The 19,741-nt window shown below is 42.5% G+C and overlaps 1 protein-coding gene across 1 annotated transcript in view; it reads right to left on the bottom strand.

Annotated features, from left to right (window-relative positions):
• The window catches only part of cacng2b (calcium channel, voltage-dependent, gamma subunit 2b), a 65,010-nt gene extending 58,176 nt beyond the window's left edge, over window positions 1-6,834 (bottom strand). Inside the window, exon 1 of the mRNA XM_076727507.1 lies at window positions 4,706-6,834. Within this exon, the coding sequence (XP_076583622.1) occupies window positions 4,706-4,916 (211 nt within the window). The 5' untranslated portion in view covers window positions 4,917-6,834. The remainder of the gene's footprint in view (window positions 1-4,705) is intronic.
• Window positions 6,835-19,741: the final 12,907 nt, after the last annotated feature.

The raw sequence follows: 19,741 nt of genomic DNA, 5'->3' as shown, positions 1-19,741 counted from the left end.
CTTAAACTCACAACAAACCAGTGTCTAAGTAGCTCCCATCTTGAAGCAGTAAATGTATTCCCATGACCTCGTCTTTAATATGATTACATAATCTGGTCACATGGTTGATTGCAGGTAGCTTTTATCACACCTGCACCAATTTAGCAATTTTCAGCTTGAAATCTTGAAAAAGCAAGCTTGAAACAAGTTGCACGCTGTTTTCTTTTGGAGTCAGTCTCAAATAAAACCCGCTAATCATTGAGAAGAGTGAATGTTCATGATGCAGAACAAGTGCACGACTCCTTTTTCCGAACATTTGATGATCAATACTTCAGTTTCATTCTGGGTGATTTAAGTGACCTGATGAAGGAGCCTGACATCCAGCAATTGTCTCCTTTTTCCTTGCCACCTTTGCAGGATGTATACAGCTAGCATTAGCATCTCACTGCCAGTGCCAGTAGTCTCGTACTCGATTGATTGGAGCTAACATTTCTCTTGCAACCACTTAATATCGACCTTTCAATTGTTGGCTTGCACAAGTAACCAGTTAGGGGCTCATGTTAGTTCAGGTCTGATACTGTGAAGGCTACTTGTCTTGCAGTTTATTACCAACCAGCCTTGCTAATGTGTCCCCAACCTCTAACAATGGCTGTGCTGACAGGTGAGTGCTAAGAGTGTTTCCCACTCCGGGGCTAAAAGATCCTGTTGCTTGTCTATTGTGATTATCTTCACTGTGTCTGCTGGTCATCCAGATTTCAAAGAACCTCATATAACCTATATTTCCAAGTCTTGTTTAGCCCACAGAATTTTAAAAACGGCTTTCACTTTTGTGCTACGCCTTGCAGGTATGGTCCGGTTTACATGTCATACTGTTCTTATGTGCTTGAGTGAATACAATAATGAGTAAGCATGTATCAGGCTTGATTTCTTCTTGGACATTCTGGAGATTTTGAGCCGCCCACAGATGTGCACCTCTATAAACCACATCATGCTCTAACTTTGTGTAGTTCTAAGCCTTGTTTCAGGCAGGCTGCAGGGTTTGCCACAGGCTGCGGGACATAACAGTAAAAAGCTTGGACGCCATTTTCTTCTCTTTCTCTTGGACAAAGGAGGAGCCAGGATATCACTGTCTCAGCCTTAAGATCCAAAGGCCTGACCTTTTCATTCCATGAAGGGTCAGTTGGTTAGCAATGTAGCCAGGGGCAAAACTTGACAAAGCTCAAGAAGCATCAATAACAATGTAAAGCTGATGGAAACAAATGTGACCAGGTGTAATGCCTTCCCTTTCTGTGAGATGACATCAAAGCTAAACTAAGACTTCAAACCTAAACAGACCAAATGGAAGCAATATTATTAGCTAGGAAAATGCATTGCATATGCATGGGTAAACCTGTTTAAATAATGTTGATAAATAGCAAATATTTGCATGTTTCATGCAGCTCTTGCTGGATAAAGACAAGGAGTACAACACATATAGTTCAATCTGTTTAACAGTGGTAGCTTCTGTAGCAGAACAAAGATGCAGTAAAGGATGAAGGACAAGATCTAGCAATAGAAAGCTGAAAAAAATGCATCTTTAGTATTATTTTTTTTTATTACTATTTAAACATCTGTCTGCCCATTATGTCTCAGCTTCACCTGCACATCGTGTGTTGTGATATCTGCTGTTAGTTGCAGAAGATCACCTATCTGAACCTGAAAAGACCCAGATAAAGGAACAGCTTAACCTGCTGTGAGCAAAGCACAAGGAAACAAAACATTAGCTAAAAGTTAGTGAGGTATAATGAGGAACTGAGGTGTGAAACAGCAGGAGATTATGCATAACCATCAACTGAGACTGTGGCAAGAGTTCAACCTCAACCTCCAACCTTTTTGTTTGATTTAAACTGTTCTATTTCATTTTAAGATGAGCGACCTGACATTAAATTGACACTAATTCTTACGGATTAGATTCAGAATTTGAACGTCATATGCTTTACTTGAACTCTGCAGACAAATGTGCTGAAGTTAATGTCAGATGAGGAAATTGAGTTTGGATGTTGTCAAGAGCTTAGTGTTCATCACACCTCTCTGCTCCTGTACGAGGTTAAAAAAGAACCAGCTGCAGCACTGATGTAGAATACATGAAGATTACTGCATACATAGGGCCTCTGCTAAACATACCACAAGAGTTAAATGATTACTCATGAACTGAGGTGAGAACCTCGTTAACAATTTATCTTATGATAGATTTCAATGTTACAGTGGGGCCTTGTGACAATGGATAAACAGCTGTGTGACAGGATCAGGCTGCATGGCTCGACCGAAGTGACAAATGTGAGGTCACAATAGGAGAGAATCACGTCACAGCGTCAACACCATAACTGGATGTGCATGAGTGCACACAGTCATACATAAACACACACTCATACAGAGTGCATGAGCAAGAACATCAACCCATGGGAAGAGTTTCGACTCAGCAACGTGTCATTCCACATCATTAATTACCACTTTGCTGTACATTTCAGTGTATTTACAAATCCTAAAATGGCAATCTGAAGCTACCCAATAACATGAACGCAGCATTAGTGCTCATAAAAATGCTTGCGCAAAGTTGGAAACTGCAAAAAAAAAAGGGGGGTGGGGGGGTAGTAGGGTCAAAATTAGATATTTTATCCTCTGTCTGTCTGTAATACCGCATTTATAATGACAAATAGCTGCTATTCCCATAGCAATCACTGAAAGACGACCAACTGTATCATGGGAGAAATACCACAAATCCTGTGAAACTATGTCATCAGCACAATGACTTTGTCCTGTGAATAAAGTTTTGGGCACGTGCTTCACAGTAGGTGATTCAGGATGAAGATGGATCACACAGGCATGGTCTAAATATGTGTGCCTAGACCCTCGGCACCAAGTGTGTGTGTGTGTGTGTGTGTGTGCATGCGCATGCTTGCATTGCTGCAGCAGACTTTAAAACTCGACTCGTGTTTAGTCATCTATTAGCAATTAGGCTGGTCGGAGTTAGAGACAGGTTGAAGTTACAAGGTTTTTGGAGGCAGTTATTGAGATTGGGAGTAGGACAGGCTCAAATCACAGAAGGTTCAGAATCCTACTTCATGTTTTTCTTCTGCATGACTGCAAATACACTCACACGACAACACATAGCATCAAACATCGCTCTTTCTTTCAAATCCGCTCTTTGTCTCTGTCTCTCACATGCACAAACCTAACACTTTCATTTGTCCATAAGTTTCAGTGATGTTTTGAAGGTTATGTTATGTTGTGAAAAGGCAGCTTTTAAACCAGATTGTTCTCCATCTTAGCTCCCAAACCAATGTGTGTAGCAGCTTCTCTGGAGTCACTGGTTCAAACACACTGATGCAACTGTCTAGATTTTAACTCAAAAAGCTCAAACAGGTTGACAATTTTTTGGAACAAGCCCACAGAGTTGAAGGAGGGTGATAACCAGATACTGGTTCTGACCTTCAACACTCACTAATACAACTATGTGAGTGCTTTGGACATCAGTAATCCTTCATCTTCATCTTCCTTGTTGGATGCAAAAACACATTCAAATGCTCAGTCCAACCTCATGTGATGGTTCAACAAACAACATACCCAGAAAAATGCAGGTACGTGACACCAGTGAGTTCCCATCCTTCACAGATACAGCAATGAAGATACAACACAGAGGTAATTTGGACTGAGAAGATGCTACAATAACCATTTGAACTGGCCAGATGAAACTGCTAAAGCTTTGGTTCAACCTTGGAAGACACGGAATTACATGGAATAAGGGTTGTGGATTTTGGTCTTCCTTTCCTACAGTGAACTTGCTCAGGTTAGCTAACACCTCAACGCTCGTATGGAGAGGAGGAAGGATTACAGAGACACAACCTACATAGACTTGATCAAGGAATATGAAATTAAGTCTTAAATCTTTATTGGATTCTCGTCTGCTTGTTCATCGATCTCAATACAGACTGCTGGAGACATCTGGATTTTTTTTTTTTGTTTTGTTTACCAGCCTGTCATGAGGATAAACATGTTAAGTTTGACATATTGAAAATGACAACAGCTATAAGTTTACAGCAGGACTGGTGGCCGTATGAGTCAGCTGTATACCTCATTGGACCATGTGTGTCCTTTAGGGCCCGGTGTGGCAGTTAAGCCAACTGAGCCGAGCTGCTCTCTGCGGCCGCTCAATTAAAAGGCCAATCTCCACACCGGCCATGACAGACCAGAAGGACAAACCAAACCCTGGAAAAGAAAGCAACCAAACACCATTTGTTGGAAGCTTCATCCAAATCACCTGTTAGGCAGAAGCTGCGTCCATCACTCAACATTTCAACACTAAGTTAAGCCTTCCTGCATTTGAGCAAATGGAAAGAAGTGAAGAATGCTGCAGTTTTAGAATTAAAGGTACATCATTACGAAACGAGGGAGGACCTGTAATACATGGGAAAGAAGGATGTCACAAATTGCTAGCAGGGACAATTTAGTAAGATAGATAGATAGCGAGGGCAGAGGTGTGTGTGTAGGTTAAAGAGAGCATTTCATGAGTGGAAATGGATGCGGAGTACATACAGAATAGTGTGGGCATGTGAGCGTATGTGTAGGCATGTGAGTGCAAACGCAGGATTGTGTGTATGTGTGTGTGGGCATGTAGGAATCGATCTGCCTGTGCTGTTGGTGTATCTGTGCATGTATATATGGCTTCTTCAGTGCATCTCTGGCTCACCTTCCAGGCAGCAGGTCCTCCAGAGGCCCGAGTGCGTCATCACCTCTTCGTTCTTCTTGCTGGTCTCGTTCTCATTGGTGCTCTTGATCTTGCAGACGCCGCGCGAGTACAGCCAGTAGTCTGTCCCCACGGCGATGGTCATAAGGCTGAAGGCGGCGAAGGCCCCTACCGTGGTCAGCAGCATCTGAACTCCGCGGTCAAACACGCCCATGTTGCCGCATTCCACGAAAGGGGGGCCCCCTTTCCTCTTGATGTACAGGAAGTAAATATTTGTGAGTTTGCGTCGCCACGCCAGCTCGGAAAACGGGGGGTGGGCGGTGTCGGGCGGACGACGGTAGCGGGGGGCCGCTGGGGGGGCGGGGGAGTTAGGGGAGCTCGGGGGAAATCGTATGGTTGGTTTTGGGGTGGGACAGCAAACAGGTGAAAATTAAGATGAGGGTGAAGGTTTTGGGGGAGGGTTGGAGGCTGTTTGGCCCAACAGACGGGTCAAACAGACTTTGGCAAGGATGACAGAAGCCTCAGCTACAGAGGTTTCTAAATTCTAGTCCTCAAGTGACAGTAAGTTGCCCTGCTCTGGAAAAAAAATGTTGACCTAAAAACACAGGCTTCTAGCAGATCCCACAAGAGACCTGGTCTGGGATCTAGGCCTACTTTGTTGAGTTGGAAGGCCTCTAAATGTCAAACTCTGAAAAGGCAGAGATAATGAGAAGATGGAGGATTTTGCTCTGTTTCTCTGTGGTTGTCTCAGGCCTGAATTTGGCTGTCTGAGCTGACTAAAGCAGTTGCATGTATTAGTATTACAATCCTCACAGCTTCAACGGTGATGTATGGAATATGTGCATGTAGCGCTTAATTTTTTTTCCCCACATAGGCCGTCACATACAGCCTACACTGTCATTCTCTGGCTCACACACAAGCGGACACACACACACACACACACGCACACACACTTGCTCACAGAGCCAAACTTTCACTCACACACACCTGTACACGGACAAGCACACGCATGCACGCAGTGTGAATTAATTCATACTGAACAGGGATGAAGAAACACTGGGGTGTGGGGGTGGAGGGTGGTTAAGACTAACACAGTTGGCGGCCTGATTTCTTTAAAATGGCCCCAAAAAAAGCAGAGACCTCTGACAGATGATGACACAATTCAGGATGAGATCTGACTACCTTGATGTAACCCAGTGGAACAGTGAATTATGGAGGCTCATCTCAGGCGCTTCTGAAGAATCAGGCTCTCACATGTATTCTGTGGGAAGAGGGTGACGGGAGACAGGCAAGACAGACAGGCAGGGCCCAAAATATGTTGAAAAAAAAATAAGGATTGGATGTGCTGAAAGAAATGAAAGAACAAATTCAAACCAGCAGAATCAAGCGCTCCCCCAAAATCAAGGACAGAATGATAAATAATGCCAAATAATCAGCCGGTACCATGACTGCCATGAAAACCAGCCATTCCTTAAGAGATGAAGGAAAATAAACCAACCAGGGACGATCAACCCCTCTCTCCAAATTAAAAAAAAAAAAAAAAAAATTAAGCCAAAAAGAGGAGGAAAAAATATCAAGTTATGAAAATCAAACGACAGCCTGCTTAGTTTTCCTTTTTCCTAAAATTCTGATCCCCAGTTTCCATATGTGGTCCCTAGACCTTTCTCCGGCGACAGTGGAAATCTGCTATAGGGGGATACAGGCAGCGGTACCGACGGCACACCGCGGAGAGAGGGGCGCATCCAGGCGAAGAGGCCGAGCATCACCGGTCATGCAGCCGGTCGCAGGAATGAGGAGGACACGGAGGGATGGACGAAGCTTCCCGGAGCGTCAGAGCCTCTTCCTCCAGCATCCAAACGATCCTACACGGTTATATCACGGCCAACCGGAGCACACCGAGCGCACATACACACACAGCCGTTTACTGTCATCACATAAATATCATCAGAAATCATCAAAAGCAATGATTATTTTGGCAAGGCTGTCAGGCGTGGGGGATATGTGCGCAAAAATATCAAATTTCAAGTCGAGCAACACATCAATCCTTGGTTTCCTCGTTTTTCTTCTTCGCAGAGCTGAGATAGAAGTGGAGAGAGGAGAGGAGGAGGAGGGGGTGGATGATGGTTAGAAGCAGAGGAAGAAAAAAATCGACACAACCGGAGAGCGAGGAAGAGAGAGAGAGGGAGATGTTCCGTGCGCAGCAGCAGCAGCACTTTACGCAAAAACAAGCGCACTGCAAAAAATGTCCTTTTCAACAAGTCAGTTCGTGTAATGCTGAATCTCAGCATTTCATTTTCTGAACCAAAAAGGCACATGTGGCTTACTGGTGAAAAAAATCACGTGTTCTATCAGCATGTTTGCAGGTTTATTTTCATTTTTCTTGATATTAAGGCAAAGCCAGGGAACTTTATATGCACAGCATCTTGCAAACACAAAGGCAAATCCGAGTACTTTACATAAGATGGAGAAATGCATTAGAACGATATTTGAAACAGGATTGAAACCAATTAAAAGAGAATAAAATAGATTTAAAAAAGATAAGAAGATAAAAAAAACAGAATCTGAAATATAGTTATATTGCAGTTATGGTGCCATAATCAGCTATTTCATAAAAAAAAAAAAAAAAAAAAAACACCTGCAAATCAAGACAAAATGCTCTTTTCCTCCTGAATTCGTCATTCTTTCAATGAAACCGAGGAACTTGTAAAATAAATAATTAGCATTTTATTTCCCAAAGTCTAGTGCAGACTCTGGTGCCCACATCATTTTTGTGGACATACAATTTATCAAATTTAAACTTTTAGAGTCTGAACATATTAAAATAAGTCCCAAAACGAGTGCCTACGTGCATGTTTTGAACCCCTGAAAGTCCCATCAACACATAGAGGCTTTGGCCTCGATGGTGGCAGTGGCCCTGTTAAAATAAGACCTGAATGTAGAGCAGATAACTGGTTAAGGCAGATATTTTTTGCAGTGCAGTTGCCCTAAATTGCTGAAGGAATCTGGGGTTAGATTGTATGGTATATTACATTTTTCAGGCTAGATGGTATATAAAAAAAATATCTGCTGCATTTCATCAGGCAGCAGGTGTGACCAACGCTTAAAAACACATAAACTAAGTTCAAATCCCTGACAGCCATTTTCTGCCCTGATAAAGGGTCCTGGAGCAAGGCAGCACCTCACGACCTCCGACCTCTGACCTCTTCACAGCAGACGGGGCAAGAAAAAAGACAATTCTCTGACAGGGATCAATAAGGTGTCACGTTATTATCATGAGCAGGTTATTATTTTTCCCACAGACTGACGTGTGTTTTAATTTCCTGGCGAAGGGGAGATATGAGACACAAATGATGAAAGGGGTGAGCGGTGAGTGTAAAACACCCGACTGAGCATTAAGGGCTCGGATGGGTTCAGCAGAAATAGATGGGGTTGGCTGTAAAGCTCAGCGATCCATGCTGTGTATGTTTGACTCCATCGTATGTTTCATATCCCCTCGCCTCGCAGAGAACACACTGATTCTGATACTGTCACAACCAATGAACTAAACGTCATATTATATTTAGACTTACAGAGGATCACAGAGCATACATTAAAAACAGTTCATTTTAAAGGTAATGTACACTTTGCGCGCCCAAACATTACAAGTATGAATGCTAATGCAGATAGATGCAGGTGGAAGACAACACCCGGAATCTGAATTAATGCATCTGCATATGTGAGAGCATCATTTCTGTGTATTTGTGATTATAACTCATCAATTAGATCTCTAAATATATTCTGAAGTGTTGTTGTTGTTGTTTTATTTGATTTTTTGTGTTTTAGCAGTCACATCCTGGCCGTCCTCACGGTGCACCGTGGTTACTGCTGCCTCTTCGTGGTGCTGAAATGGACAGCTCCCTCACTGGGTCCACAAGCACGGCAACTGTCTCCCTCTTGTGATAGGCTGCTCTGTAGCCACATGGTATTTTCATGGGGATCGCCAGGGCTACAGACACAGATGCACACACATAAACACACAGCTACTGAGTGCAGCAGGCTGACCTTGAGGTTAACGGTTTATGTTTAGAGGCAAAGGTGGCTGAAGCTACAGTTCTATGTTGTTGATGAGGGTGATTTGTTGTTCATGAAGGCAGCAGGTTGGTGTCTTCACGCGGGTGTTTTAGTGGATCACTGCTGTTGTTGTTTCTCCTCTTGACCAGGTCTCCCTTGAAAAGGGGGTATTTAATGTAAAAAAAATTAGGCACTGACAAGGTTAAATAAAAAGCATTAGAGCAGTTTGATCAAATGTCAGCGGGACACTGGATCACAGTCAACGCTTTGCTGTGATCTACCGCGCCAGTCAAGTACAGATCATCTCTTTCACAGAAAACACAAAGTAAATTATGTTAGTGTTAGTAGTCTAAATCATAAAAATGGGTTGCAGGAGAGAAAAACGTCATATTCCAACATGAGTCGATCAGTTTGTTTTACACTATTTGTCCATATCAAATCTTTAGGATACAAACATTTAAACAAGAGAAAGTTCTGAATCACAAATTGAGACTGAACCAGCTCTGAACCTGTCGTGAGAAAATCAGACTCAGCATGTTCAATCTTTCAGAACTCATTTCCATTTGGCATCGCTTCATATATCAAAACCAGTTACTTTGGTAACATAACTTAGGAACTTAAATATGTTTTCTTGCAAGAGTGAAGCACAAAACAGCAACTCAAAATTAAGTTAAATGTGTCCTCCAGCAATTTAGCATTGCAGTGCTGAAAAGTTTGGGGACACAAGAGACACATTTAATAAAGAATGGTCAAGTCTGAAGCAGCAGATGTAGAGCTGTCTGAATTTTTAGTCCCTAGCATGGATCAGTCTCAAAAAATACTTGCTCGTGCCCGCTCCTTTCAAACACCACACCTCCAGTTTCTGACGCAGCCCAAACTGAGAGAAGAGTAAAATCAGTGGGCTGACCCTTTAACATGGTCAACACATGTATCTTGATCCCCATCCAAGTAAAAAGGGAACGAATATTGAGAACAAAACAAGTTGGTTTTATACTAACTAATAACATGATCATGAATGAAGAGTCAAATTCTAATCTAGACTATTTACATACTGGCACCAGGCAGTAGATTCTTTCAGATAAGATGAGTTATGGCGTTTCAGATGCATGGAGCTCCCATCCTACACATATAGCAGCAATGTAGCTGTGGGCTATGCAGTACAAAGACGAACTCACAGAGGAGGTGCGATTCCTGCACAACATTTCATGATTTCTAGGTACCAAAGTTAAGATTTTTCACAGTTATCTCTTGCTGCCATTTGCAGCCTCTGATATGCAAAGTATTTCACTACACCTTTTAGATACAAGGCTGCTAGTGCTGCTGGCCTGAAATAGCAATTCAGGAGACTCAGAGTGAATATATTAACTAGGAGCTAAGTGGTAGCAACCGGTTCAGCCTGCTAGTTCATCCATATATGTTTCAGATAATGCCAGAGACATGACTAGCCTGCAGTTGAAGAAACCTGGAACAAAGGATTTTGGCATTGTTCTAGCATTTTGAAATTACGCTAAGTTGGCTGTTGGAGATGCTGTAATTAAATGTCAAAATGTCAAACTTTGAAAGGCCATAGGAAGCTGCTGCAGCAGTAGTCTGATGTGGATGTAATGAGGGAGGCTCTGTCTTGTCATCGACTGGCCTACAGCTGCCTGCACCATTTGTGGGTGATGGCATGCATAGTGCAGTTTGTTAATGTCTTGGTCCGCACACATGTGCACACATGCTCCTGTCAATGTATGCACCGCTGTATCAGTTTATTGAATTAAAACCAGATATTTATCAACCCTATAAATTAAGTATAAAGACCTGCCTTTGCATAGGAACGTAGACTTGATAGACTACTTTGACATTTTGGATTTTGGGCATATTCATCTCTTACCAAGAGAGTTATAAGAGCAGATCGATGTCACTATGCTAAATATCAAGCTGCATCCAGGAAATAGTTACCTTAGCTTAGCAAAATGATTGGGAACAAGGGGAAACAGCTACACACTTGGTATAACCAAAGTGCGTTATGTAACTTTAAATGGGTCAATACTGACCTTCAGTTTCACACGTAACATGAACTGCGGCCTTCTGGGTGAAAGCTCTGTGGTTGTTTGACCCATCCGTCCACCTCACCTTCGTCCAAATGCAGACTTTCTTGCTCTTTATACAACATCACCCGACCTCCTCCTTTGCTCCCGTCAAATTTACTACAGTCACTAGAGGTAAATATGGGTCGTAATCAGCTGCTTGCACAGCCAATGTGGTTGGTTTTCTGGTGAGATCAGGCTCTTTAAAACTAACATGTTATGTCTTGTTTGTACAATCTGTACAGAACAGGGGTTATGACTTTCTCTTGGCCTGTCATAGTGACGTCCTTGAGTCTGGTTGCCTGGCAACCTCACGTTGATGACAAGACTCCAGAAAATCAATCCACAATTACACTTTGTTATGTTACGGATTAATTAGTGTTAATTAATGAGCTTTAGAGGTCCTGGTGGATTTTTTTTTTTTGCTTTGTGACGTGAGCTGGCTAACTGTTTCCCTTTGTTCCCAGTCTTTGTGCTAAGCTCAGCTAACAGGCTGCTGACCAGAAAACAGTCATATGAATCATTTTAGGTGACTTATTTTGATTTGTACTCGTTGGAAGTGTCATTTAGTTCCTTTGTCATTTTTAGCGCCATTACAATCTGCTGCATGTCGTCTGCTGTGGGAGAATCTCGCCTTTTCAAAGGGATGATCAAGTGTGCAAAAAAATGTCGGGATTTGTTAACCAAGGGTATTTAAGTGCTCCAAAAAGGTACAGTGAGGTATTATGGTATTGCTCTATCAATCATTCTGAAAGAACAGGTTTAACTTCTTTCAAATGAGCGTTACCTCATTCAGTGACGCAAATCCTTTAGCCTAATAACATTTCATACACTGAGTGAATTACGATCACGGTGACAAAACTAAATCTGAAGATTCTGGAAAGGCACACGGAGTGATGAATATGAACCATTTCCAAATGAAAGATACAAAAGATTTCCAAAAGAAGAGGAGAAGCTGCAGATAGATAGAGTGGGAGGAAGAAAGTGAGAGGAAAAGACAGAGAGGGATAGAAACAGAGCCACAGAGAAGACGAGAGAGGCAGAGAGTGAACAGTCTGCCATGTTGGCCGCCCTCCCTCCTCCTCCTCTGGGGTCTAGAGGACATGTTTAACATTCTACTCTACTCCTCCTCCTCTCTTCTCATCCAGCCACAGCCTCAAGTCCCTGCTGCACTCTGGTTGCTGATGGCCAGAGACGAGAGGAGAGGCATAGAAAATCCCTTAATCATGACCAGCATGCCGTCGTTGCTGCATTGTTGTTGCTGCGTGCTCGTTCTGCACAAGCAAAGTGCTGATGACACACGTGCAGTTTGTCTGTTGTTTAACATTTTCGGCATTTTCGTCCAAGAAGGTCTTGCTGCAACATGTTCAATGCAGCACCAAATATCCATCAAAACTGGAGATACCAGTATGCTTTTTCAATGGTGCATAAATGTGCTCATTTGCTCAAAACATTTGTCATTTTCAGGATCCGTTCTTATCAATTGTTGTGTTTCTTCGGGTACATTTAGAGCTATAGATGCTATTTTGTAAAAGCCATCTTTTTCCTTACGTGAACAAACAATATTCAAGCACTCTTCGTGTGTCCTCTTTTCAAATTAGAGTTGCCAATGTGATTTATCTCACTAGAAATACAATGTAGCCTATTTGAAGTTTGTATGCCTTTACTGGGTATTCTGATTGGATATGAGGCTGACCACAAATATCATTGATCTGAACAATGTTTAACTTGTAAAACTTAGTGGATATGGACACTGATTTTTCCTCTCAAAACCTGGTTGCACCAGAAAGTGATGGATAAGCTAAAGATGAGCTAAATTCTCTCACGTTGTGTTGCAATCGTAAGTATCGCGACATCACACTAGCAACTCCGCAGACTCGCTCACTTCTGCAGGGCATTTTCCACCCCAGTCTTTTGCTTTTATGGGCCAAAACATTGCTTTTTAGGTTCAGTCTCACTGCTTTCATGAGCCAACACAGTTAGTGAGTACCTGGTGGAACATTTTGCAGTTAAAGAAACAAACATTTCCTTTAAGAGTGGTGGAGACCAAAACCGAGCGAAAGGGAGAGTGAATACGGGACTTAGATTCATCAGGAAATCAAACGAATGCTAATGTGGTCCTTTGCCTGTGAGTCTGTGAAAAGACACCTGTCAAGTTGATAACATCAATTATTTTAATTAATCTTATTACAGCTTTAAATGTTAACTTCATCTTATGTGGACTGTCCTTTGAAGGCATCTTTTCAAAGTGACCATTCTGAAGGTGGTTAGTGCACATTAACGCATCACAGGTCACCAAAGTTGGCTTTGCTGTCACGTCCAAATGCACAGATTTTTGTGATTCATTTCGAAAGAGTTGAATTCAAACAGTTATAGCCATGTCGTGTGTCTCCGCTGCTTTCTTAGCATTTGTGTACAAATGAGTGTGAGTGTGCAGACGGTGGGTGCATAAGGGTGTGACACTGTGACATATAGAGGAGCTCTATTTGTACATTTAGGCTAACGTGGCTCCACTCTCGTCTTTGCTCTCCTTTCTCACTTTATTTTTCCTTTTTAGCTTCACAGTCCTTATCTTACTGTCTCTGTCACACTCCCAAGCACTTTTTCTGTCCTCCCTTCCTCTTTTTCTTCCCTCTTCCTCCCTCCTCTCTATCTCCCCCTCGTTGCCCGAGGGTGAGCCAGGGTGTCCTGTTCCTCTCGCTCTCATCGCGAGCTTCCAGTCTGCATGAATGACTCTGCGTTACCTGCTGCAACCTGGCCTACTTCGAAAGTTCCTCCTCTGCTCTGCTCCAGCGCCACCAGCAAAGTCACAGCCAGACAGAAAGAGGTGGTGTGCTGGTGAATTAGCAATGTGGAGGGAGAAGGAGAGCAGATAAGAGAAGAGCAAAGAAAGAAAAGTATGCAGCTTTGAATATATTTTGAAGAGCACTTCATGCTGCATTCACATTGTGGCAGTACTCCACGGAGGACGGACTGGTTTATTCATTTTTGTCAGTGGGAGAACAATGGAAAATTTCCTGCCAGTGCTGATGTAAAGGGATCCGTGCCTTTTTTAAAATCTTCTGCTGTAGTGATGAAGCAAAATGAGACATTAAAAAGCCTTTCAGAATGGATGCAGTAACATATGTTTGTTCTTTTTGTCGCCTGCTCTTCCTGAGAGTTGAAAGTGGAGTTTTGGAGCGAAAGACATAAAAAGTGAAATTTTGATTCGGTTGCGCTGTTCCACATCTCGGTTTTCCTGCTTTTAATTTACAGTGGAAACAGTTAAAAAAGTCATGTCCATGTTCATTTTCAGACATTACTGTAATTACCCTCAACATATTAGATGACAAGCAGCCTGTACACAGAATTAAAATGGGTCGGATCCTGTGTAGCACAAAACTGGAATTCTTGTCATTTCGCAGTCTTACAGTATACTTACATTTACATGCTGCAGCTTTATTCTAAGTCTACTTTATTCCAATTTGGTCTTAGCATTAGCTGACCCCGTCAGAATAAATTTTTACTGTTATCAAAAGCTGTTACCAGAGGGGTAAACAGCAACATGCTCACAGTGCTCACAAACATGAGAGTATGAGAAATATGATTATGTTGAAGAAAATAAAATGCTATGCTAGAGCTTTAGTTATTTATGCAAAATGTATCTGTTTGTTAGAGAATATGCAAAGCTCTTTAAAGAGCTATTTCATCCAAACACACAAACAAAATTGGCCCAACTATCTGTCATGGTACAGGTATCAGTTCACAAAGACACAAATAGTGGTATCTTGGCTGTTTGGTTCAGTTGTTCATAACTAAAGGGATGGTAGGTATTTTTTTGGGTCAAATGGTTTTGACCTGACCTCCTTTCAGCATTAATTTGCATGAAATAAATAATACATCAACGCTTTCTACCCTAGAATTTGTAGAAGGGTTGTGAATCCTCAAAAGCAAAAATTTAAAAAATCAGGAGCTGACTGGCCAAAAGGTTCATGCATCAATTAACAATTTAACTGGATCGTTTACATGAAATCAAACGTTTTTTTTTTTTGTCATCTAACTGTTTTTGTGACACATTTTGTGGTTCTCCCAGTAAGTGTTCATACTTCATCCCCATGTTCTTGTGTTTCGATGAACACATTCAAAGCGAGAGGAACAAGATCACACCTGATGTGGATTCAGCAGGAACTTTACCTTAATAAGTTTAGAAAGTGCATCCTAACCCTTTATTGAAAAAAGTATCACAAGTTAAGCTCACAGTAAGAAAATGAGATGATGACGAAATCATACTTTATTCTTTATTTAGTTAGCTCAGACACAAACATGTTTGTGAAATGACTCCAGAGCTGTTTTAAAATATGCAGTGTTGCTGTCCAATTTAAGAAAAATAGGCAGTTTTATATCTACCTCTGGGAACAAGACGATGCCCCGAACACGTCACATTTCCGCAGAAAACTATTTAAGCTCACCTGATTCATTAATTTTCCCCTTGACTCAGTCTTTACACCCCTCCCCCCAAATCCCCTTTTTCATTTTTCTGTCTCCCTTGTCTCTTGTTTAAATACTGGAACCACTGGGGGCTTTAACTGGAAATCCAAGAACATCCTAAGAGGCAGCTCCCCCACCCAGAGCCTCAGCTCCCCCGTTCCACCCCGTCTCCACGCCATCAGCTCACACTGGTCCATCGTCGCACTCCATCCATCCATCCATGACCCAGATCTCTCCATCATCCCCTCATCCCTCACCTTTGTTCCCCTATTCCTCCATCCCTCACCCCTTCATCCCTCTTTCCCCTCATCCTTTCCCTACATCCAGCCATCCCCTACTCCCTCGACCCTCAGCCCTACTTTCGTTTATTCTTCGATCCTCATGCTAATATAGTATCTTTCATCATCAGTGCTCTCCTCCATCCAAAATATGCATTAAATCTGTATCTTATTGGCATGGTCTTTGTTAGAGAACCCTTTTTTCAGCTTTATGAAATGCATTTTTCAGCTTATCCAATGGCTTTAGAGTAGTTACAAGCCCGCTTGACTCCCAGGCTGGAAATACTTTGTAACTGTGTGATCAACATTTTTACGGATAATGAGTGACTAGTCACCTTGAAAAAGCCTCATATTCAAGGTCAGGACTGTAGGTCAAAGAGCTAATCACCAGACAACGTGTATGCCTCCGTCCTTAAGCCATGGGTACAATTTAAATAAGCAGATAAGTGCAGGAATGAGTACGATGAAAGGAGAGAGGGAGAGACGGGCTAATTGCTGTGGATTTTCAGTCCTCCAAGGTATTGTCTCCCAGACCCTGCTGTTACAGAGGTGAACTTCTCTCTCCTCTCGTCTCCTGGGAGAACGAGGGAGGTCCCGAGGCGCTCCTCCCCCTTCAGAAGTCAGTGTTAATGGGGGCAGAGGAGAGCAGAAGGAGAGAAAGGCAGGAGCTCAATCAAGATTTCTTTTACTTTTCTTCCACCCTCAGCTTCTTCCCTTTCCTCTCTCTCTCCTGATTTTACACTTTATATTCCGACCTCCTGTTGGAGATCCTCTCTGTCGGTGAGTTTCTTCCCTTTGTGTGCTTTGTGTTGGCTGGTGTGGATGATACTGAGCTGACACATTCGCCCAAGCCTACACAGAGCCCACCTCCTCTTCTGTCACCTGTTTGTCATTATTCTGTATTAGTTTATTTACAGTTATCCTGCACTCATTGTGCAAGTAGCAACATCAGTAAGAAACATGTCCCTGTCCTATAGAGCTGTGCAGTGAGAGCAGATATTTTGGGATTCATTGGATCAGGAAGTTTAAAAAATCATTTTCAATTCATCAGTTCATTTTCTGCATTGACTTTGAGTGTTATGTGAGTGACAGTTGGAAGACTTCCACAGCTTAGTCGGCCATGAAACTCTCCCCACTGAATGATCAGCAGAATTGATTAGTAACTCATCGTCACAGATTATAGCTCATAATCTAACAGACCTTTTGATTATTTCATTTTGCATGTGCAGAGACATTTATGCTCCATGGAGATATAGATTTGTACTTGCATTTCTTCCATGATCACAGCTCTTGCCAAATGTGGCAGCTTTGCCACTCAGTCCCGGATAGAAGGGTGGTAACGCAAGAGAAAATGGCATCACTGCGTACTCTCAATGCACCAGCTAAGTTACTAACTGTGTGACGAGGCCTTAAGCCTGATTTCAACCCTCCTTAAAATCTGTGTTCCAACCAAAAGACTCTGGTTCAAGCCAGCACGTCTGCAGCCCTGTAAATGCCCTTGAGCCAAACACTGAATCCTGCCCAGCTCCACGATCACTGATCTGTAGTGACATTGACCTCTGACCTTCTTGCGGAGGGGGGCTTGTCGAAAGACTTAAGTGCAATGAAAGAGCCAGATTACAGTATTCGGGAAAGCAATTCAGACACAATATATTTTAAGGAATCAGCATGACTTTATTTGCCTTATGAGCACAAGAGGATAAGATGGTGATGACTGATCCCTCTGGAGGAATTAAGTCATTACAGCAGCCAATAGCAAAAGCAGCCAATAAAGACAGAACACATTCATAACAAAGTGTTGCATTAGAGGAAGTTGTAGTGCACCCTCACCCTGAAATACCACATAGAAATACATGAACAGACAATGCACAGCTTTGCCGTTGGGTGCGACATAACAACATCAACACTGACATAAAAATGCATGAGAATAGATTTGTGGTGTGCCTCACCCTCATGCTTCAAATCTGTTTAGCTAATATTACCATGTGCCACAGGAATGATACAGCATCTTTGTACTATTGCACAGTAAAAATATATAATATTGCACAAGATAAGTTGCACAGATGTAATGGATATTAGCCTAGCATACATAGCCTTTGTCACCATTATGACATGCGGCATGTTATACTCACCTTGATCGTGATGGTACATTCTTTAAAAACACTGTTTTGGATTTCAAATTTCATTTTTTAGCAATAACTTTTTTCCATATGTTGGCAGCTTGAGAGTCTGGGGTGCTCATGCCATAGGGGAGTTATTTTAAAATAATTTCCAAGTTTCAAGACTTAATAATATAGAGTAGCTTGAAAGCTTTTGCATTACCCTAATTTCTCACTACCCTCATTTCCAGTACTTAACAGTCTATCTTCGCTGTTCTCCTTTTTACTTATTCCTTTGGTGCTACTTTTATATAATTTGTTCTATGTTATGGCCTATTTTGCTCTTATATTTTATTGTAATTTAAGATATTTTAATATTTGTTTAAACATTTTCTGTGTGTATAGTGTGGAGGGAGCTACAACTGAATTTCATTGAGCAATCCAGTATTGTATAATTACAATAAAGCTGGACCTTAAATCTTAAAAATCAAACGAGGTAATTAAACCCATATAGTACTGCACTCTCAATGCACAGTATTTCAGACTGTTGTCCGATGTGAACGCCTGCATGTCATAAATAAGGAAATCTCTCCCATCATACATCTCTCATCATGTGCCAAGAGAGCAGTTGAGTGGCGAGCTATGAGGGTGGACAGGGCTGTACAGTGCAGAGAAAGGGGAAACAGTTATAATGATTTCCAATATGCACACTCACACCACATTGGTCAAACTTTATGGAAGCTGTATTTTGAATGCTGACAAATTCATTGTTCAAGATCTTGAAATGCTGTGGTAGATAATCATTCATCATGGAAAAGGTTTAACCCTTATAGCATTCTTTCAGGAAGACGGATGAAAGAAACCTTGACAGTGAGTTACAGAAGTTAGTGAAGCTGTGGATAACCTGCATGTGATGTGAGGACTTCTGCTCTCTATAGGCGTCATATGGCCTGTAGTGAAACAGCAGAAAAATCTGCTTTAGCATATGCTCCACTGATCTTGACTTGGACATCTTAGCTGCATATTGGAAATCTTCTTCTTCTTCTTCTTCTTCTTCTTCTTCTTCTTCTTCTTCTTCTTCTTCTTCTTCTTCTTCTCTCCAAGTTAAAGGGCCAGCAGAGCCTGATTAGGATGCAGAGGAGGAAGGCTCTGCTGCAAATTGAAAACATATTGATTCTCCTCATGCTTGGAGGGAGAGGGGGCGAGAGACAGAGGGAGAGAAGGAAAAAGGCAGGGGGGAGAGAGAGAGAGAGAGGGAGGGAGGGAGAGAGGGAGAGAGAGAGAGACCATAAAATGAGGGGATGAAATAGAGGGGGCAAGACAGTCGCCCACTGCCAGCAGCAACTTGTGTGGATGTCTGGTCTCTGTCATACACGAGCAAAACACACACATATGCATTTTTACATATACTAAGATAACATCCCATGAGTGAGTGGGGGCTGCTCTATGGTCGTCATGGCAACGGTGTCAGGGCAGCGGTTGTGCGTAGATGCGTGTGTGCGTCTTCCTGCATGTGGGCGCACGCTGTCATGTCCAGCTGTGGTGGGGAGAGGCCGCGGGATGCCGATGAGAGAGGACAGCGCATAACACGTACAGATGTGCTGACTGCACAGTTTCCATGGGAACAAGCCCCCCCCCCACCACCACCAACATGTCCCTCCTCCCTCCATCCCTCCTCATTGCTCTTGCAAAACCTTGACAAGCTCCGCTAATACGTCTCGCTGCGTCTTTATGTGCGCCCGTGCATTCCTGGTAGAGCTCTCACATCAGCTACAGCTCAATCTATCTTGTCCTGAGTGCACGTGTCACAGCCTCTAGGTGTGTGTGTCTGCGTGTGTGTGCGTGTGCACATTAGTGCGTGACATGCTTGTCTCATTCTTTAATCAAGGATGAGGGCGAAGAGAGGAGAGTGTGAGGGAGGTGGTGGATGTTATCAAACAAAGTGCCTCTCTGTCTTGTGCACACACACACACACACACACACACACACACACACACACACACACACACACACACACACGACAAGCATCATTTGCGTGCACACAGACAATCACACTCATCGCTGGTACCGAAG

Source organism: Chaetodon auriga, chromosome 4 (assembly GCF_051107435.1).
Source record: "Chaetodon auriga isolate fChaAug3 chromosome 4, fChaAug3.hap1, whole genome shotgun sequence".
In the NCBI taxonomy this organism is placed as follows: Eukaryota; Metazoa; Chordata; class Actinopteri; order Chaetodontiformes; family Chaetodontidae; genus Chaetodon; species Chaetodon auriga.
The sequence above is the reverse complement of the archived record's forward strand: the minus strand, read 5'-3'. Positions and strand labels throughout refer to the sequence as shown.